Genomic DNA, 22,616 nt, shown 5'->3' on the forward strand with positions numbered 1-22,616 from the left:
TAGCTTTCATGTGAAAGTGATTGAGGAATAATTTTGACGCACCATCAGCATAATGAAGTCTTAATTTTTCATTAGTTGACCCCAAACATATCTTCTAGAGCTATTCCCTGTATAAAGCCTTATGCTCAACTCAATATTTGAAAAGTATTTTAGAGAAGTAATTTATTAAGGATGAGGCATAGAGACAGTTGTTTCCTTGGTTTCATATTCCTTTGCGGCAAAGTCTGTTATTGCCTGACAAATATAAACAACTAATGATGCTATCCTTAACTAAATTGAAGAATTGTAACATATTGGCCATTTCAGTTTGCTGCTAAATAGTTCTGAGCTATTTGCAAGCAGGGCTGTTAACTGTTTTACCGCTAATGAGTTCCATAACATTAGCATATAAAATAAAATTGATCTTTATAGGTTGCCAACTGTGTATGTCTGTCAATAGGGTGTCATTAAAAAGATTAATTGATTCAAAGTATTCCACTGTAAATCTTACTAAAGAATCACATATCCTTTGTAGCTGTTTCCTAAACTAGAGTCTGCAGTGTCATTTACATAAATATGTTCCAACTTACCTTTGACTTCTCATGTTTTTTACTAGCATCACTTGGTTGTCAGAATATTTTAGGGAATTTTCCTAAAATTACTTTCAAAGAAGTAATTTATCATTAACATTTGAAGATTTCCTGTGAAGACTGTTTCCTTTCATTGCCTCAGAAGTCCAAATAATCTGTTGGAATTTTAAATGCCTTAATATATACAAACATATTTTTCTTAGTGCTATATCCCTTAAAGACATCCGTAAATCTTTATCCTATAGCAGGGCAACATTAAAAACAGAAAAGCTACCGCTGACATCAAAAGTTCTTGGATATGGTAGGCTATCTTCTTCCCTTGACGTGTAATTTCTCTAAATACTATGCAGTTGTAATTCACTATTTTAAAAAAATAAACTCTCAAGGCTGTGTAAGGGACTACTGTAGACATTAATATTAATAGATGCTAAAAGTTAATCGTGCAATGAACCAAATTTGGTTCAATCGCTTCTCCATATTTTCCTCCAGCTCTGCCCATATGTAGCATGAACAAGATTATATGGGGGTATGGGGGGGAATAAGTTATCTCAGGAGAAACAAAATTTACCAAGCCTTATCATATAGAAATTGTTTGTTACCAAAGTGAGTATGTCAGAGTCTGAGAAGAGGGCTAATGGAACTTCAGTTAAAATCTCAGCATTACCAGGAAGCTAACCTCATCGACTTCAATCAAACTATTTTTCCCCCTCAATATAATCTGTTTATAACTTTGCCTGAGTGTTTGAGTGGTACATGTGTGGTATTTATGCTATTGGGGGCAAAGTGAGATAAAAATGTACTAAAGCAAGGCATTTTATTAATTCCTCTATGCCCGTTATCTAAGATTGTTTTAAGAGACGGAAATCTGTGAATAAGGTTAAGATGAGTTTTGCTTTCAAAGCATGCAAGCAGATGGTGCTGCTACTATCCTGGAGTGACTGGAGAATGAGAAGAAGCTAATTTTGCTGAACTCCTCTCCTTACTCTGGTATCCTGCCGTCAAAAGAATCAGTCCTGTGCTGAGTGAACATGGCTACGCTTTATCAAAGCTGCTTATTACTTAACCCTATTACGTTAGATCATTTAGCTTAGTGTTACCTTGTGAAATCAGGGCATTCCGTGAAGGCAAATCATCTTCTTGCAGATATACAAGGCAAAGAGGAAAATAAGTCTTGGGCAGAAATGTTAGGGTAAAATAAAAAGCATGGATGATTGAGCATGGCATTAAGGTCTAAGAGATTTCACACGTACATGCTTTTAAATGCAGCTGGTGTCCAGATTGGAAGCCAACTGTATTTCTAAATGAGGCCTGGAGACTTTCCATAGCATTTGCAGATCTCAGGAAGGGATTCTGGTTATAATTTGTTGAAACTGAATGGGATTAGAGGAAGAGCAGTGATGTGTGTGTGTGTACCATATTTCCCAGAAATAAGACCCCACCTTGTATTTTTTTGAACTCTGAAATATGCACTTGGATTTATTATTTGATTTGATTTGATTTGATTTGATTTGTATGCCGCCCCTCTCCGTAGACTCAAGGCGGCTAACAGTAATAAAACAACATATAACAAATCTAATATTTAAAATAACTAAAAACCCTTATTAAAAACCAAACATACACACAAATATACCATGGATAAATTGTATAGACCTGGGGGGAATGAATATCTCAATTCCCCCATGCCGGACGACAGATGTGGGTTTTGAGGAGCTTACAAAAGGCAAGGAGGGTGGGGGCAATTCTGATCTCTGGGGGGAGCAGATTCCAGAGGGTCGGGGCCACCACAGAGAAGGCTCTTCCCCTGAGTCCCGCCAAACGACATTGTTTAGTCGATGGGACCCAGAGAAGGCCAACTCTGTGGGACCTAACTGGTTGCTGGGATTCGTGCGGCAGAAGGCAGTCCCGTAGATATTCTGGTCCGATGCCATGAAGGACTTTATAGGTCATAACCAACACTTTGAATTGTGACCGGAAACTGATCGGCAACCAATGCAGACTGCGGAGTGTTGGTGTGATATGGGCATACCTAGGGAAGCCCATGATTGCTCTCGCAGCTGCATTCTGCACGATCTGAAGTTTCCGAACACTCTTCAAAGGTATCCCCATGTAGAGAGCGTTACAGTAGTCGAGCCTCGAGGTGATGAGGGCATGAGTGACTGTGAGCAGTGACTCCCGGTCCAAATAGGGCTGCAACTGGTGCACCAGGAGAACCTGGGCAAACGCCCCCCCCCCCCCGCCACAGCTGAAAGATGTTTCTCCATACTGAAGGAGCGGGTCCAGCAGTCACATGGGTTGCTCCTGTCCAATCCGATGGGACTGAGCCTAGTATTAAAAAAGCTTGCTGGATCCGCCCCTTCCCCAGAATTCGCTCAGTCCCCGCATCCAGCGGGTCTCGTGAACGCTCGTTCTCTCTCAAAACACCTTCCCTTCGACTCTTTCTCTTCAACAAAGTAAGATTTTGTCACCTTTTAAGCTTGCCGGCATTGCAAACAACTCAGCCGTACCGGGCTTCGAGTTTGGGGGAGAAGTGGGCAGCGCAGCCATTTGCGGCTTTTTTTCCCTCCCGTGCTGCTGCTGCGGCCGGCTTGGAATTTACATATTTCCTCTCGGTCTGGAGGTTCTGCCGGGCAAGCCATTGTTATTATAAATTAAGGGCTATTTACCTCCTGCGGTGTGGGACTTGTTTGTCTCCCGGACTTAGTTCCCTCCGTTCATAAAAATTAAAAAACGGAGCGGGTTTTTTGGCGCGAAGGCCCTCGCGCCCAGTAACTTCGCACTTTCGGTTTGCCCTTCTTGGTCATCCATCAGTGCTGCCAGTCCGCCGCCTGACCCTGGAGTAGCTATGAGTTTCCTCAGGTCCATTCTCCACGGACGTGGCCTCCAACCAGTGTGCCTTGGTTTACTTAAGTTAAGTTTAGAGAGGCCTTCCACGCTGCATTTAGGGACACGAACTCTTGGTACCGTCCGGATTGCCCCTAAGTCGCAGTAGCTCCTGGGCCTAGGAGCAGGGTCACTTCTCCTCTTGGGAAAGCTCATTAAAATTCTTCTCCCCCCAAATTTCTTTTGGCTCAAGCCTTGTCTTCTGTAATTTTATTCAGACTATGGCTTCTTTTCCCAAGAGAGGCACTACCAAAGGTCCCAGAGAGGTTAGGCCTACCGGAGATGATACTTCTAATATTCCCCAGGCCTCTTCCTCCTCTTCTTCAGGAGCCCATTCTTTGGCCAAGTCCACCAGGGCTGAGAAGAGAAGGGACCTAGCCCTACAAAAAATACATGATAAATCAGCCAAACGTTTAAAGGTGCAGGCCCAAGTGCATACTAATCCAACCCCCCCAGAGGCTTCTAACCTGCCTCTCTCTGGGGTTCCTGTGCTATCTCTGGATGAGCCAAACCTAAATCCACCCCAACCTAACCTATGGGGCTTAGGTCCAGAGGAGCCAGATATTAATGAAGATTCCTCCCAGCCAGATCCTGCTCAGGCCTTCAGGGATCCTTCTAACTTTCCGGCTGATATCTCTTCCTTGCCTCCGGAGTTTCAATCTATTTTGTCTGTTTTGACTAAAACCATTGATGCTAAACTCTCAGCCATCAATGTGCCTTCGCTGTCTCATCCCCCTCCACGCTCCTCCCGTCCCGTGAGCTCTCCTTCTTCCTATAGAGCCCCAATCATTGAGGACTCAGATTCTTCTCAGGAAGAGAATGAGGACGTGGATGTAGAAGAGGATGATGACCCCTTTCAGCGTCTGTCGGAAGACGAGGAATCTCAAATTAAGATTCCAGCCCCAGCTGCCATTTTTCCATCTCAACTCTTCAAATCTCTCCTTCTCAAGGCTAGAGCTTCCACGGGGCTAGCCGGGCAGGAAAAGCAGGCTACTCCTTCCACAGACCCTCCGGAGGAAAATCTCCCTTATTTCATGGAAGAGCAGGAAGATACTGAGGTAATTCATATGCCCAAACTGTTCAAAGACGCCTTGCTCAAACAATGGGACCATCCAACCGCTAGTTTTAATCCCACTCCCAAGGATAGGAAGCTTTACAAGCTCTCTCCCTCTTATGAGGAACTTCTAGCCTGTCCCAGGCCAGATGAACCGGTGAAGACATTCCATTCTGCTGCGGCCATGCCTGGCGAAGCAGAGGAGGTCCTGCGCCCAGAAGACAAGCGTCTCGAACAAATGCTCAAGAGAGGTTTCTTCGCAGATTCATGGGCCATTAAAAGTTCTGCAGCAGCATCCTTCTTCTCCAGAGCTATGCTCTTGTGGCTTCGCCAGCTCCAACAACATCTGCCCCCAGATGATCTACGTGGCCAACAAGATTTTAATAAAATCTTCGCAGCTGCCCAATATATAGCGGATGCTACTCTACAATCTTCCAGATTCGCAGCCAGGTCAGTAGCGGCCTCTACAACGGCCAGAAGACTGTTATGGCTCCGTCCTTGGCAGGCGGGAGTTAGACAGAAGTGGCAGTTAGCAATGGGTCCTCTGAAACGTGATCACCTCTTCGGAGATCTTCTGGACCCTCTCCTTACAGAGACCACGGACAAGAAAAAAGTATTGGGGCCTACCACCAAGAAGGCCCCTAAACCACAGTCCTTTCGGCGCCCAAGTCGTCAACAGGATCAAGGGTTCGCCTTTCAAAGGAATCCAGGTCAGTATTCCCCTCGTTTTCGATCCCAATCTAGAAACACCAGGGGCAGAGGTTCCCGCTACCAGAGAGGAGCCTCTTCGACCAGAGCTTCCAAAAAACCCAGATGGTGAGTTTTCTGCTTTTCCCATAGGCAGTCGCCTAGCCTGGTTCTCCACCAGTTGGCGCCGTTCCTGTAAGGACCCCTGGGTCATTGACACTGTAGAAAGGGCCCTCCGTTTAGAGTTTATTTCTTTCCCTCCTAAACGCTTTATTTCTTGCCCTTCTCCCAGCTCTTCTCCATCTCGTATCTGAATGGAGGAAGCTATTTCTCACTTATTGGCTATTAAAGCTATCCAACCGGTCCCCTCTCTCCAGAGAGGCTTGGGCTTCTACTCCATCCTCTTTATGGTCCCTAAGACCTCTGGAGGCTGGAGAGCCATTTTAGACCTAAAGAAATTGAACCAATTCATTAAATACAGGAAATTTAAAATGCATTCCTTGTCCTTCATCTTAGCCGCCCTGCATCCGGGGGACTTTATGGTCTCGCTGGACCTTACGGAAGCCTACCTCCATATTCCCATTGCATAATGCCACAGGGAATTCTTATGTTTTGCCTTCCAGGGCAAACATTTTCAGTATAGGGCTATGCCATTTGGGCTTTCCTCAGCCCCCAGAGTCTTTACCAAGCTCTTGGGATCCCTGGCGGCACATATCCGGGCCAAGCCCATCCATATTTTATGTTATTTAGATGACATTCTAATTCATGGAAATTCTAAGGATGGAGTGGCTGCAGATCTCTCCTTCACCATGTCGGTCCTACAGAACCATGGGTTTTCCATAAATTTCAGTAAGAGCCTCCTTAGGCCATCTACTTCCATTCTACATCTGGGAACCATCATTAATTCAGAGATATCCCAGGTTTTCCTCTCTTCTGAGAGAAAACTTAGCATATTGGATCTTATTTCACGTATCCTATCTCAACAGTCAGCCTCCATAGTCACCCTATCCTCCCTTCTGGGGAAAATGGTGTTGTGCATTGGCATTATCCCCTGGGCTCGTCTTCACGCCAGGGAACTCCAGTGGCTTCTGTTACCATTTCAGAGATCGGGGCTCAGCAACTCGACTCGTCGCATCACCATTACACCGGCAGTTCGCAGATCCCTCAAGTGGTGGACTTCTCCAGCCCTGGACAAGGGATCTCCATTCAGGTGCCCAGACCAGTTTGTAGTAACCACAGATGCCAGCCTATCGGGCTGGGGGTCCATGCCCAGGGCCTAATAGCCCAGGGCACTGGAGGAAGCCTCCAGGCCCATCAATTGGCTAGAATTGAGAGCGGTTTCCCTGGCCCTCAAACAGTTCAAACCTCACATCATCAACCAGCATGTTCTGATCCTTACGGACAACATAGCCACAAAAAGTCACATTTGCAGACAGGGAGGCACCAGATCCAAGGCCCTCATGAGGGAGGCCCAAAAATTGGGCCTTTGGGCGGAGAGACACCTCCAGTCGCTACTAGCAGATCACATCTCGGGGAGCCTCAACGTCCAAGCGGACTGGCTCTCACGAGCAACTATAGATCCAGGAGAGTGGAACCTCCATCAGGCATTGTTCCACCAGGTCTGCCTCAGGTTCGGTCAACCAGTACTAGACTTGTTTGCGACCGCAGCCAATGCCCAGCTCCCTCGCTTCATCTCCAGGTTTCCATCCTCGGGAGCAGAGGCAATCAATGCTCTCAGGATTCCTTGGCCTCCAGGTCTACTGTATGCCTTCCCTCCAATTCCAATTCTCCCAGACGTGATCCACAAGATCATCCTAGAGAGGGCTCGAGTAATCCTGATCGCCCCTCACTGGCCTCGCAGGCCCTGGTTCGCGGACCTTCAACATCTGTCCGTCCAGGACCCCTGGCGACTCCCCGTTTCGGAGGATATGTTGCGGCAGGGAGCCTCCTTTCATCCAGACCCGAAGTGGTTCCACCTCACCGCCTGGGTATTATCAGGAGAGACCTAGACCTGCGAGAGTATGACCCGGACACAGTGGAAATCATCCTGAAGGCTAGACGAGGGTCTACCAATCGGATATACGACCACACTTGGTCCAAATTCCATCAGTGGTGCTCGCAGGAAGGCTTATCTCCCCTGTGTCTTCCCATTCACAGGATAATCTCCTTCCTCATGAAAGGTTTCCATCAAGGCCTTTCCACCAGCACCATCCGTCGCCACCTGGCAGCCATCTCTTCTGTTTTGGCAGGGCCTCGCAGGCAGCCTCTTCGTTCCTTCCCGGAAATTCAAGAATTTCTCAAAGGAATTGCCAATCTCAGGCCTTCTAAGATCCATAGATATCCTTCCTGGGACTTGCCACGGGTTCTTCATTCCCTCACTCAGGCACCCTATGAACCCCTGAAATCAGCGTCCCTCAGGTACCTATCATTTAAGGTAGCATTCCTGGTGGCGATTACTTCCGCCCGACGCATATCTGAGTTGGCAGCCCTCTCAATCAGGCAGGACCTCTGCCAGTTCCACCAGGACAAGGTGGTTCTGCGACTGGATCCCACCTTTCTACCAAAGGTCAGTTCCATGTTCCACAGATCCCAGGATATTGTATTACCTTCTTTCTGTCTCCAACGGGAGCATCCCCTGGCAATTAGATGGCACACTCTGGACCTTACTAGAGCGTTAAAAACTTATATTCAACGCACAGGACCCATTAGGAGGTCCGAAGCGCTCTTCGTGGCCTATCATCCCAGATCCATGGGTTCCAAAGCATCTTCTACAGTAATAGGCCGTTGGATCAGAGGGACCATCTCTAAAGCATATGAGACAGCCTCCCTCTCCATCCCAAAGAACATTACAGCGCACTCCACCAAAAGTGCTGCCACATCTGCCGCTTGGGCGACTCAAGCCCCGTTGGAGGAAGTCTGCAAAGCAGCCACTTGGGCCTCACCAAATTCCTTCATAAGGCACTACAAGATCGATTCTTATGCTTCAGCGGACGCTGCCTTCGGCACAAGAGTACTCCAATCCGTTATCTCTCACGATAGCAATCTAATCCCACCCTAGGGACCAATCTATTGGGTATGTCCCACGTGACTGCTGGACCCGCTCCTTCAGTATGGAGAATAGGCGTTGATTGCTTACCTGAACGCCTCTTCTCGTACGGTGAGCGGGTACAGCAGTCACTTCCCTCCCTTGTATGTGTCTTCTATGACTTCTATACCTATTTCTCTTCTAACAATGAGAGTTGAACACTAATGAGCCTTCACATCTGAGCCTAGTCTACGGATTCGCGAATTCTGGGGAAGGGGCGGATCCAGCAAGCTTTTTTAATACTAGGCTCAGTCCCATCGGATTGGACAGGAGCAACCCATGTGACTGCTGTACCCGCTCACCGTACGAGAAGAGGCGTTCAGGTAAGCAATCAACGCCTATTCTCTAATGTGAGCTGTGGATCAAGGAGGACGCCCAGGTTGCGGTCCCTCTCTGAGGGGGTCAATGATTCTCACCACCACCAGGGTGATGGACGGACAGATGGAATTGTCCCTGGGAGGCAAAATCCACAGCCACTCCGTCTTATCAGGGTTGAGTTTGAGTCTGTTGACACCCATCCAGACCCCAACAGCCTCCAAGCACCGGCACTTCATATCCAATGCTTCGTTGACTGGACATGGGGTGGAGATGTACAACTGGGTATCATCCGCATACTGATGATACCTCACCCCATGCCCTTGGATGATATCGCCCAACGGTTTCATGTAGATATTAAATAGCAGGGGGAAGAGGACCGACCCCTGAGGCACCCCACAAGGGAGAGACCTAGAGGTCGACCTCTGAACCCCCACTAACACCAACTGCGGCTGACCAGAGAGGTAGGAGGAGAACCACTGAAGAACAGTGCCTCCCACTCCCAACCTCTCCAGCCGGCGCAGAAGGATACCATGGTTGATGGTATCGAAAGCCGCTGAGAGGCCAAGAAGCACCAGAACAGAGGATAAACCCCTTTCCTGGGCCCACCAGAGATCATCCATCAATCCGACCAAAGCAGTTTTCGTGCTGTAGCCAGGCCTGAATCCTGACTGCTGAGGGCCTAGATAATCGGCTTCTTCCAAGGACTGCTGGAGCTGGAGCACTACCACCTTCTCAACAACCTTCCCGTAAAGGGAAGGTTGGAGACTGGCCGATAGTTGTTAAGAGTGGCTGGGTCCAGGGAAGGCTTCTTGAGGAGGGGACGCACAAGTGCCTCCTTGTAGGGATCCGGAAAGGACCCCCTCCCCAAAGAAGCGTTGACAATCTCCTGGACCCAGCTCCGTGTCACCTCCCTGCTGGCTGAGAGCAGCCAGGAGGGACACGGATCCAGTAAACAGGTGGCGGAACTCACAGCTCCAATGGCCTTGTCCACTTCATCAGGTGTCACCAGATCAAACTCTTCCCAGACAGATGGACAAATACGGGCCCCAATTACCTCGACTGACTCGTCGTCAGTCGACTCTGTTATCCAATCAGAGTTGAGGCCCGCCCGGATCCGAGCGATTTTATCAGCGAAAAACATGTTAAAATCCTCGGCACTACTCTGTAAGGGCTCCCCAACTCCCCCCTGGTTAAGAAGGGAGCAGGTCACCCTAAACAGAGCGGCTGGGTGGAATTCCGCTGATGCAATCAAGGCAGAATGATATGCACATCTTGCCACCTTGAGCGCCACTTTGTAAGTCTTAATATGAGCTTTTACAAGTGTTTGATCGGATTCAGACTTACTCTTCCTCCATCACTTCTCTAGACATCTCTTCTAGTGTTTCAGCTCCCGGAGCTCCTCGTTGAACCATGGAGCTCTACGGGGTCATGCATTCAAAACCCGATTGGGCTTATTACCAGGGGATGTCTTATTTTGGGGGAAACAGTGTGTGTGTGATATGTATGTATGTATGTATTTATTTATTTATTTATTTATTTATTTATTTATTACACACACACACACATTGCATCAGTTTCACTACTGCTACTCAGACAGATAAATTGACAAGTTAGGCAGTGGGACCAAAGTATGGAGCTACTGCTGCAGCTCTCTCTTAGGCCTGTCTATAGAAGTACCATTCACAGTATCTCCTGCCAACAGTAGCCTTCAGGCAAGCACTGCAGTTGATTTGTAAGATGTGTTGCCCTCAATAGAAAGAGATCTGCAAGTGAGAATTCCCCACCTTGTGGTACTTTCAGAAAAATAAATTTCCTTGTTTTTGATCTTGCAGTTATCAGCATTAAAATTTGATGCCACACATTCATATTGAAGATAATGCGTATATGCTAACAAAAGTAGCCAAGAAAAAATTTGTGCAAGAGAAGCTATGTTTAATCCAGTTTAGTAGTGTTGCAAAGTGTTTTCATTTCCAGTAAGCAGAAAGTTGTTTATTTAGAAGCAAACTGTGGTTTTTATGAGCGTTGTCTTCACTAAAAATTGGGTTTCTATCCTCTACTCCAGGGATTGCTGTTTGCAACATACCTTCTGCGGCAGTTGAAGAAACAGCCGATTCTACCCTCTGCCACGTTCTGAATCTGTACAGGCGGAACACTTGGCTCTACCAAGCTCTGAGGGAAGGAACCCGAGTGCAGAGTGTAGAACAAATACGGGAAGTGGCTTCAGGAGCAGCCCGTATTAGAGGCGAAACACTTGGCCTGATTGGATTTGGTATGTATATATGGATGGATGGGTAGGTGGGTGGGTGGATGGATGGATGGACGGACGGACTGATTGGACTTATATGTCGCCCTTCTCCAAGGACTTAGGGCGGCTCACAACATATATAAAATACAAAAAAAATATATGAAAGTCCAATATGGTATGTTAGAGCTTTCAGGGGAGAAACAATATTTGGGCTTGGGTAGCTTCAGCTCATGGGTTCGAGGCTGCAGTCCACGCTAACCAGGCACTAACTTCAGCATCAATCCCGGGAATTGTCGGTCAGTGAGATGCCGAGGGCCAGCAGATGATTGCCCTGAGTGCAGGGGGCTGAACCAGCCAATGTTGGAGACGCAGTAACGCAGTACGCAGATGCTCCTAAAATGGATCTCGTAGCAACCAGATCTTCCAAGGAGACTCCTACGTGGATTCTGCCACCAAATGTGTTGTTGCACCTTTATTTAAGGAGGAGGATGCATTGAGCAGAAGCTTAACCTTGAGTGTAAAGGGAAGGCTTAGTGTAACCTGGGTTAGGGGATCTGCTTCCAACAACCAGCTCCTTCCCTATATGATAACGGTGAGGGACCAAGGCATTACAGTTCAACAGTGTTTGGAAAACTATATAGTTCTTCTCCCCCTGTCTACAACTGTTCACTGAATTCAGCTTTTCCTAACAATGATTCCTGTTACTACAAAGTAAATAAGAAGGACCATCTTGTGACAAGCCTGTTTGTTGCTCGCAGTTTCAAAGCACCCTGTACTTGGAAGGAGGAGGGAAAGACATTCGGTCTCTGGAGGAAACAACTTCCACACACACACCCCTTGAGTTGGTCTCCTGTTCTTTAATTGTATGCTTGGAGTCTCTCACTCTTTGACCATCCACCCCTGTGGTTTATGTGCTTAGAATAAATTAGGTCAGTTAATAGTCACTTGTAGCTTGCTCCTCGAGGGGAGGGAGGTACTGATTTGAGGTTTTTTAGGTTTTTTCTTCCTCACATGCACTGAAGTGCATATTTATCCCATAACTGTGTTAATGAGTACTGGCAGTCAAAGATGGGTGTGTCTCTGCCTTTCCATCTGTGTTTAAATATAGTGTGTATAAGAAAAGGGAATTCTTCCTCCCTTCCTTCCATGGAACTCCTCTTACTCTTATTCTGAGATCCATTTTTGCATGCTTATAGTTCTCTCTGCCTTTTTCTACATTTAAGAGGAAAAAAGAAACACATCTTCATGTAGAACTTAGTTGAGACCAGCAATGACATTGAATTGGAATGACATTGTGGATAATGACCTGCTGATTGCATTGCAGCTGTCCCTCTTTGTCAGAAGAGCCTTATTAAACCTTTGCTTCTAAACCATGACAGTTGTCTTAGTCATGCCCAATTAAATAGCCATTCAGTAAGAGTGCAGAAGGGAGGGGGAAGTGCAGGAGAAAAACCCCTACAGCAAACAAGTTGCTCTTCTAATAAATAAGACTCAGAGGGGGGTTGTCATTCTACGGTTGTACCAAAGTCATTTGTAATAAGAGTTCCTTAACCTGCTTTCTTGTTGGGGATCAGAATTGAGAAGCATACAGGGCTTTGAGTGTGTCTTGATGCACAGCAGTGTTTTGGTTTGGTGGTGGTGTTTTTTTAACCTGTTTGGGTGCATCCAGTTCCATTCTGGTTCCTTGGAAGACATTATTACTTGCCTTGAGTTCCCTGGAGCCTCTTGCCTCTTTCTTTTCCCCACCCTCCAATCTGAAAATTCGACATCACCCAACTAATTATTGCACCATGCTCTCTGTTAAAGCTGGGGCATACTTCTCCATGCACATAGCTAAATTTATTCAAATTAATTGCTTCTGAAGTGCAGTGACAAATATTTAATGGACCTTTTTGAAAAATGCCATGGCTGCCTATATTCTAAAGGCAGATTCTTGTAATGCCCTCATACACGCTGCATTACACGGTCCATGTTTGACCTTCAACAAGGACAGCCGAAACAATTTATCTCTTGGAGATTTAAGTTCTACAGCAGGAAAGGGAAGGAAAGGAGATGAGAAGTCTTTTTTCTAAGCATGTAAAAATATTGGCATCTCTTTATTGTGGAATAAATTGGTCATTAAGAGTTGAAATTCACCCCTCCTTATTGTACTTTAGCGGGAGGCTTAAAACTTTTTATCCAGCCTCTTTTAGCGTTTTTAAAGTGTTCAACTTTCAGCTTTAGTGTTAGGAATATCGTTTTAGAAAATGCCCAAAACTCTGGAAAGGGCAAACCTATAAATAAATAAATAATAGAAGAGTTTCCTTGTAGCCTGAATGCCTTTGTTATGATAGGAGAATGTATTTGTCAGCCAATTGTTTCAGTCTATACTTATGCACTCTTCACAACTCAGAGTACTGCCAGATTGTCAAATCTGTTTTTACAGCTCTCTGATTCACGTGTCTATGTGTATGTGTGTGGTTTCTTGTTTGCCTTTTTTGTATAGGTCGCACTGCACAAGCAGTAGCTGTTCGAGCCAAAGCATTTGGATTCAACGTGATCTTTTATGACCCCTACCTGCAAGATGGGATTGAAAGGTCCCTGGGGGTTCAGCGTGTCTACACACTTCAGGATCTGCTGTACCAGAGTGACTGCGTATCATTACACTGTAACCTCAATGAACATAATCATCACCTGATCAATGACTTTACGATTAAGCAGGTAAATCTAATTGAAAGGAAAAGAGAAGATTCTCTCTCTTCAGATGGGATCCAGGAATTTGTGTCATTTGGCCAGATTCCTTTTGGCAATGAGGAGATCCGAGCAGAGGCAGATAAAAATTGTATGCATTTTTATCCCTGGGCGGCTTAGATTTTGTTTGCTTATATGATTTAGAGGCCATTCAATTCCAGCTTATGCTGGATGGCTTAGACTTTAAAAAACAAGAAATAATAAAATAATAGAAAAGTAGGTCATGTACTTCGAAAAAAATATTTTTAAAAAACCCCACAAAAATCTACAGGGGCTCAGCAATAATACTACCCTGAGGTCTAGGAGAACACGTGTAATCCTTGTCTTACAACCATTCATTCAGAATCTGTTGAAAGTGGTGGTGATGATGATGATGAATGAAGGGACCTATGACTGTTCCCCAAAGTTACAACTGATTATCAAGGACCCTGTAATCATGCAGTTGCTATTTGCAATCTTCCTTGCTGGCTTCCCCGGAAATTAACTAGGAAAGCTAGTAAGGAAAGTTGCAAACTGCTGCTACCTACCCAGATAACTCCTTTAATCTCTAGGCTGAAAAAGATCCATGTCAAATTCCAAGTAGTATTTTTAGCCCCAGAATGAAGAAACATATCTGCAGCCTCTTCTCAGGGCGCAGCCTGCACTAGGCCTCCTGTGATCTCTACCATCTCCTTGAGGTGTCCTGTGCTCCTTACTTACTACACTGCCACTCTTCTTTGGGACTCAAAATCCTGTTTTTTCAGCAGGCAAGATCTACTCTCAGGGATCAAAACCCCTGCCCTGGGGATGCAGAATTCTCCCTGCAGAATCTAAGCAATATTTTAAAGCCCAGAGTAGAGCCTTATCCACAGCATCAATGTGCATGCAAACACACACACACACACACACACAAACATACCTTAAAGCTGGCCTGCCCAGGGCCTCTCCTACCCCCTTCTCAAGGCCTATACACTCCTTACCCTGGGACTCCCATCTGTTTTAACAACCCACAAGATCGCTTAATGCAGTTGCATCTGAAATGCTGGGATTGCTGTCATTGAGCAAAGTGGTCATGTGGCATCTTGCTTAGTGACTACTTTGCTCAATGACAGATTCTAGTCCCAATTGTGGTCAAATGTCCAGGACTACCTGTATCCAGGTTTTGAGACCTCCATAACATCATCAGGTTGGGAGCCAGGCAGGAGTGCCAGAGTAGACATGGCATACTACCTACGTCTTGATATATCTGAAACATGCACACCCTCTGTAATCTTACTGGATAGGCAGAAACTACTGTGCATGTGTGGTCCCTCAAAAAACCAGCCCTTTGACAACCAGGTACTATGTTTCATGGACATAGTATGGTATGCCTCCACTGCCACATTCTGGACCATTCATAGGTTCTGAATGATCTTCAAGCCCAACCTTAGGCAGAGTACACTATAAAAATCATAAATTGACTAGGACACAAAGGATTGTCCAAAGAACTTCCTGATCTAGGAACAGGCTCAGCCAGAACACTAAATGAATCTTTTCAAATATCTTCTTAGCCTGCTGTCAGTTTTTAAGCAGAAGCTATGAATTCAAGAGGATTCCAAAATTGCTCACTGGTCTTGAATAAAGTAGTGCTACTTCTTCCAAGACTTAACATGGAAATATCCAAGAGTGAGGAACACAATACCCACTCATTTTTGTCAAGATTGGGTCTGTTGTTCCAAACATCCAGAATTTGGGACCTGATATCACTTAACTGGATTGGAGTTGGAATATAATTGGGTATCACCACTATGCTGATTGTACCAAACGCTGAACTGGCAGGATAGAATAGAATAGAATTCTTTATTGGCCAAGTGTGATTGGACACACAAGGAATTTGTCTTTGGTGCATATGCTCTCAGTGTACATAAATATATATATATATATTTGTCAAGAATCATGAGGTACAACACTTACTGATTGTCCTAGGGTATAAATAAACAATCAGGAAATAGTCAATATTAATATAAATCGTGTTCTGCCGGCGTGTCCCAACACCCCGTAATTACAGAGTAATTGGTCCAAAAAGACATACACCACACGATAGAAGGAAAACCAAAAGTCTTTATCAACAGAAAAGCAGAAAAAACTCCCTTTTTAAATGTCAAAGGGATTTTCTGGTACACACCAGGCACAGGTTAAATGCAATCCAATTTCTCACCCAGTAACTGGGAAATTGAGTCCAATTCCAAAGTCCAGAAAGTCCACACACAGTCTTGAACAGGGAAACAGCAAAACCACGATCTTGATGAAACTATGAATTACAGCAGCCCCACCCAACCACAGGTGGCCTCACTTATCTCCTGTAATAATCCTTCAGTTGTTCTCTCCTATGCATCACTCTATGCATGTGTGGGCCTGTCATAAGTTCTTGTTCAGAATCCAGGGATGATAAAGATGATTGATCTACTCCTGGGCTGTCTGCCAAACTCCCCTCTTCCCTGTCACTCACGCATCCTTGGTCAGAGGAGACTTCGTCGGCAGATTCTATTGGGAGCAAAACAGGCCTGTGGCATGTGGATGTTTCCCCCACCTCCACCTCCATATTCCTTGGGGCAGGAGCTGGGCCAGAGCTAACCACAACAAATCGTAAGGATATAAGCAACAAGTTAGTCATAATTGAATGGGTCCAAAGACGGGCTACAAGAATGGTGGAAGGTCTTAAGTATAAGATATAAGCAACAAGTTACAGACAAAATTGAATGGGTCCAAAGACGGGCTACAAGAATGGTGGAAGGTCTTAAGTATAAAACGTATCAGGAAAGACTTAATGAACTCAATCTGTATAGTCTGGAAGACAGAAGGAAAAGGGGGGACATGATCGAAACATTTAAATATGTTAAAGGGTTAAATAGGGTTCAGGAGGGAAGTGTTTTTAATAGGAAAGTGAACACAAGAACAAGGGGACACAATCTGAAGTTAGTTGGGGGAAAGATCAAAGACAACATGAGAAAATATTATTTTACTGAAAGAGTAGTAGATCCTTGGAACAAACTTCCAGCAGACGTGGTTGGTAAATCCACAGTAACCGAATTTAAACATGCCTGGGATAAACATATATCCATTGTAAGATAAAATACAGGAAATAGTATAAGGGCAGACTAGATGGACCATGAGGTCTTTTTCTGCCGTCAGACTTCTATGTTTCTATGTTTCTATAAGTGGGAGGAGATAGGTGATAGGAATGATGAGAAAAACTAATAGTAATAGTAATGCAGCCTTAGTGAATAGTTTGACAGTGGTTTAGGGAATTATTTGTTTAGCAGAGTGATGGAGTTCAGGGGGAAACTTTTCTTGTGTCTAATTCAATTTATTAGATTTGTGTGCCGCCCCTCTCCAAAGACTTGGTGTGCAGTGCTCTATAGCGATTTTTTGAGGATAGGAGTTGAAACAATTTATGTCCAGGATACGAGGAGACAGTAAATAATTTCATGGCCATCTTTTTGACTCGTACAGTATACAGGTCCTCAATGCAGTATGCAGATCCTCAAAAATTACTAATAGCAATTTCATTAGATGTCAAACACAGAAGTGAGGGGGCCAACTCTCAGTTATCTCACAATGCCTGAGGAGGGAGAAAACAGCTTCCCCTGCCTCCCGAAGGCCCTCTGGAGCCAGAAATGGCATGTTTCCCAACTTCTGATGGACCCAGTAGGCTCGTGTTTCGCCCCAGAGCCTCTGTGTAAGCCAAAAATCAGCTGGCCAGCAGACACATGCATGTTGGAGCTGAGCTAGGACAACAGCTCATGTGCCAGGGGATATGGCTCCATGTATGACCTGTGGCACCGGTGCCATAGGTTCACCATCACTGGCCTAAGGAGATCCTCAGTCATCCAGATCATGGTTGTCCCAAAGGTGCTTCTTCAAGAGGCAACTGGACTTTCTGGTTTTTCTTTGAAGACATTTTGCTTCTCATCCAAGAAGCTTCTTCAGCTCTTTTCTTTCTTCTCATTTCCTCTCAGATGAGACAGGGAGCTTTTTTGGTAAACACAGCACGGGGTGGTCTGGTGGATGAAAAGGCCTTAACCCAAGCTCTGAAAGAAGGAAGGATACGAGGGGCAGCACTGGATGTCCACGAATCAGAACCATTTAGGTAAGTATTAGAAGGCCACAACTTTGCCTTTGGAACAACTCAGAAGGCCATTTATAAAATGCTTTGATCTCATTAGAAGGTTTAGAGCTGAATTTTTGACTAAATGTTTTGCTTCTGGGATGATACTGTACTTCAACGGAGACTATGGGAACAGTAAGCCACCTATCCACATATCCACATACTTTGCGGTGGGGGGGATGGGGAAGAACCATCAAATTCTCAGAGTGCTGGGGCACAGAAACATAACCTCTGGGTTGCCTATCCATGGTTTAAGCCAGAATTTTTCAACCTTAACAACTTTAACATGTGTAAACTCCTCAACTCGCAGAATTCACTAACCAGAAAGCAAGCAGACTGGCTGGAGGATTCTGGGAGTTGAAGTCCACTTCTTAAAAGTTGCTAAAATTGAGATATCCTGCTGAAAATAAAGTCTGTTCAGGTAATTTTGAAATGCCATATGGGCAGAAAATAGCATTGTCCTTAGCAAGATGAGAAGCATGAACTTTCAGAAATAAAATCTTCATAAAGGTTTTAGAAACCTGCTGAAAATTTTTAAAGATCCAAACGGGAGCCTGTTGCTATTGAGCTGCAAAATCTGGGGTCACAATTGGCTTTGCTGATGGACTGTTAGCTATAAAAGTTGCATTTCCTGTATATCTAATAGTGTCTCCTGGATTCTTCAGGATTTTCTGTGAGGGATCTATTGTAGTCCCTTTCAAAAAAAAAGGTGTTCCTTTAAGCAGAACATTGATATTATGGCACAAGCTTGCATTTTTAAGTGAAAAGTGACCCTCTCTACTAGAATTGCAGCTCTTTCCATGCAGTCACCAGTGGCAAAGGTCAGTGATTTGTGATTCCCCATGGCTCCAGGAACAAAAGTATCACTTATGCATGGAATCTGGCCATCTGCTTAGTTAGAACTCTGTAAGGTATTGGATTCAGTTCTTGAAAAAAATATGGTTATTGAAAGAACCATATTATCCACATGCTATTACAGTGGTACCTCTACGTACAAACGCCTCTACTTACGAACTTTTCTAGATAAGAACCGGGTGTTCAAGATTTTTTTGCCTCTTCTCAAGAACCATTTTCCCACTTACAAACCCGAGCCTCCGAAACTGACCGGAAAAGGCAGGGAGAAGCCTCCATGGGGCCACTCTAGGAATCTCCTGGGAGGAAAAAGGGCTGGAAAAGGTGTAGAGAAGCCTCTGTGGGGCCTCTCTAGGAATCTCCTGGAAGGAAACAGAGCCAGAAAAGGTGGGGAGAATCCTCCATGGGGCCTCTCTATGAATCTCCTGGGAGGAAACAGGGCCAGAAAAGGCGGGATGAAGCCTCTGTGGGGCTTCTCTGGGAATCTCCTGGGAGGAAAAAGGGCTGGAAAAGGTGGGGAGAAGCCTCTGTGGGGCCTCTCTAGGAATCTCCTGGAAGGAAACAGAGCTGGAAAAGGTGGAGAGAAACCTCCATGGGGCCTCTCTACGAATCTCCTGGGAGGAAACAGGGCCAGAAAAAGCGGGGAGAAGCCTCTGTGGGGCTTCTGTAGGAATCTCCTGGGAGGAAACAGGGCTGGAAAAGGTGGGGAGAAGCCTCTGTGGGGCCTCTCTAGGAATCTCCTGGGAGGAAACAGGTCCTCCCCCTCCCTGTGGTTTCGAACGCATTATTTGCTTTTACATTGCTTCCTATGGGAAAAAATGCTTCTTACAAAGTTTTCTACTTAAGAACCTGGTCACGGAACGAATTAAGTTCGTATGTAGAGGTACCACTGTATTTGCAATAAGATATATGCAGTGCTACTTCAAGGAAGATCTAAATGTCGCTATAAACCTTTGAATTATGGATGACATGGCTTCATATGTTATGTGGATAAATGCATTAAATTGTAGAAACCTGGAGGAAACCTCCCCCCCCCCCCATCGCCCCCAAATAAAATGTTTTGGAGTTATCCAGAGTTTGATATTTCAGTAGCCTCACCATGTAGAGGCTCTGTTCCTGTCCTTCTGCTGAGAATAATTTTGATGATCGGTTTCATATTGTAGGGCAAACAACAGAAGCATTGTCTAAAACCATATTAGCAATATAAAATCAAACCAACATTGAGAATTCTACAAGTAACTTGAACACAGAACCCAGTCATAGGGGAAAACATTGCAATGGAGCTAAGAATCACTTAATTGAATATTAGGCAAATACAGTTGCTGATCTACTGGATATCCCTGATATCAACTTTTCATTAATATAGATGGACAGATGGATTTGAATGAATGAATGATATTTAAAAGGTGGATTTCAATTCCACTGCCACTTCTACAACATTTAAAGATCTCTTTCTTCATAATTTCACCAAGCAGACAGCCTCACCAGCCCTGGTTGGAAAAAAACATTGTTTTTTGTATTGACAAATAATTTAAAATATATTTGTCAGTGATTGGAAGTTCAGAATGAACAAAGTAATAGGTATGGATAGCATTGTAACCAAGACCTGCCATTACTGTACATGAATTGACAAGTAGATGCAGTGAGGCTGGGTTGACTCTTCCCATGGATCCTACTAACCTGTAGCCAAGAATAAAATAGGGAAAGCAGAGTACAAATTTCCTTATTTTTGGTAATGGCTCACTAGGGAATTCTGGGAGTTGAACACCAACTCCAGTCTTGCCAAGACTGGAAAACGTTGGTACGGATGAAATCCTGCTTTATATTTTTCTTGTTAAATAAGAATAAATGTCAAATGATCCCTCTCCAAGGACTCAGAGTAATAACAAATCACTTTGTTATCCACATACATTGCTGAATCAAAAGCTAAATTTCAATTAGAGGTTAATGAACATTAAGTTGTGGGGATCCTTCGTGCTCTCTGAGCTTGGTTGTTTTCCTGAAGACATTTCATTACCCAACTATGTAACATGATCAATGCAAAAAGGGATTGGTTTTGCTCTTTGTTTAGATATAGAGGTGGTTTGAATATAAACTTGTAATTAAACAAAGCAAACCTGATGAAAGACTTTGCAAAAATTTATTCTTTTAAATAAATAAAGTATTTACTTCCCTATTGTAATAAATCTCTTTTTCTATCACAATCACTTATTATTTTGAAAACTAGCTTTAATACCGGACGTTATGTCCTTTTGAATTCTAAAAGAGCAAATGATGATACAATAACATACCCCATTGCTACACCGAGGTACTTAAAAGGAGAGGCTTGAGACCGTTGCCCTCCATAGCTTATTTCCCTGCCCCCTTTCTATCCTAATAGATTTTTCCATACCGGTTAGGAGAAAATTGCAACACTCACTTAGATTTTATGTATCTGGGCAGACATACGAATAAAACACATCTGGCGTCCCTGTCATATCCAATTTGATTGCATCTAACATCTTAATCTGCCCCAAGTCCTAAAAACTTAGATTAGAAATAATTTTCCTTGAGGAATTTGTCAAACCTTGTCGTTTATTATGCTCAGAAAGCATTATAAAATTATTTTTATATCAGCCCCCCCCCCTTTTTTTGGAGGTAGTGCTTAAACTAGAACGAGATTTCTGATTTCCATCCATCACCCATTATTGAGAGAAAGCAAAGAAATAGTGAAGTGGGATTCGCTGGTGGGATTTCATTCCAAGCTACTTCTTTTTTAAAAAAGAAAAAAAATCTTGCCTCTGAATATTTTTTTTGTAGCTTTGCTCAAGGGCCCCTGAAAGATGCACCCAATTTAATTTGTACTCCACATACCGCTTGGTACAGTGAACAGGCATCGCTAGAGATGAGAGAAGCGGCTGCAACAGAGATACGCCGAGCGATCACAGGTACCCTAATGTGCTTTGCTCCGGGCCTCCCTGGAGGATTTCCCTGGGTCTGGGCTGAATATTATGTCCAAATATTGCTGATCCTGAAAACCTCCCCAGATAGAAAAGTCAGTAAAACATCCTTGCTTGAATATTTCTGCTGCATTCTTTTCTTTGGGATTAGAAATCGGTCTCTGAGTTTCCTGGACAGTTGAGGGTGTCTAAGTGACATTTTTAGCCCTGGAAGGGGTGGCTCTGGGTTTGTTTGTTTGTTTTAAACCAGGTTTTGTCAGCAAAGATCCAAGACTAGAATAAGATCAGGTCCAAGACTAGAATAAGACTTGTCCAGTGGTGGGCTGCTAGCCGGAACGCCTAATTGGGCTCGCCTCTGCGGCCCAAGGTACCATGAATTCGAGCGGAATTATGCTTCTGCGCTCATGCAAGGTAGCAAAATTGCGCATGGAGACACAGGTATGCCCGTGTTCACAGAAACAAAAAACCCTCGCCGGAACACAGGCGCACCTGCGTCTCCGTGCGGGATTTTGCTACCTGCACCAGCGCAGAAGCATAATTCCGCTTGAACTCACACTACCTCCAGAGCCGTGGAGGTGCACCCAATTAGGTGTTCCGACTAGCAGCCCACCCCTGATCACGTCTATCAGTAGAGCAAGAGTATTCTAGCAAGGATGTTATCTCCACTTCCATGGAATGGAGGCTACAAATTTTATTGGTGGATGGAAAGGATATCCCATTTTGATCAATCAGAGAGTTGATATTTTGCAAGCCACTTTGACAGCGTGCATGAAGCTACCATTCCCCTGTCAATTACTTGGCTAGTAAGGTACATGCGACAGCATCTCTTCCAACAGCTGCTTTTTCCAGTTAAAACCTGAGTGCCAATAAAAACTATGTGGTCCAACGGGGCTTATAAAATAGCAGCAGAGCAAAAGGATGGAGAATTTTAAATTATAACCCTTTAAACCCCTCAGTGCAATTCTTAGCAGTTATATTAAACAAGCAAACACACCATGTTGCATACTGTTTCACCTTCAGGCAACTTCCACAAGCTTCCTTCGTTTTGAACACCATCCCAAATTGGAATGGAGTCAGGTAGAATATTCCCCTAGCCCCCAATTAAAGGATTGTGGAAAAACAGAATATTTG

General features: G+C 44.6%; 1 protein-coding gene across 10 annotated transcripts in view; it reads left to right on the forward strand.

The window, feature by feature from the left end:
- CTBP2 (C-terminal binding protein 2) overlaps positions 1-22,616 on the forward strand; it is a 310,474-nt gene that overhangs the window by 280,640 nt on the left and 7,218 nt on the right. For all 10 annotated transcript variants that reach the window (XM_070752514.1, XM_070752512.1, XM_070752518.1 and 7 more), the window contains 4 exons: positions 10,656-10,862; positions 13,324-13,538; positions 17,546-17,676; positions 21,346-21,473. In XM_070752514.1, coding sequence (XP_070608615.1) covers positions 10,656-10,862; positions 13,324-13,538; positions 17,546-17,676; positions 21,346-21,473 — 681 coding nt within the window. The remainder of the gene's footprint in view (positions 1-10,655; positions 10,863-13,323; positions 13,539-17,545; positions 17,677-21,345; positions 21,474-22,616) is intronic.

Source organism: Erythrolamprus reginae, chromosome 5 (assembly GCF_031021105.1).
Source record: "Erythrolamprus reginae isolate rEryReg1 chromosome 5, rEryReg1.hap1, whole genome shotgun sequence".
NCBI lineage: Eukaryota > Metazoa > Chordata > Lepidosauria > Squamata > Dipsadidae > Erythrolamprus > Erythrolamprus reginae.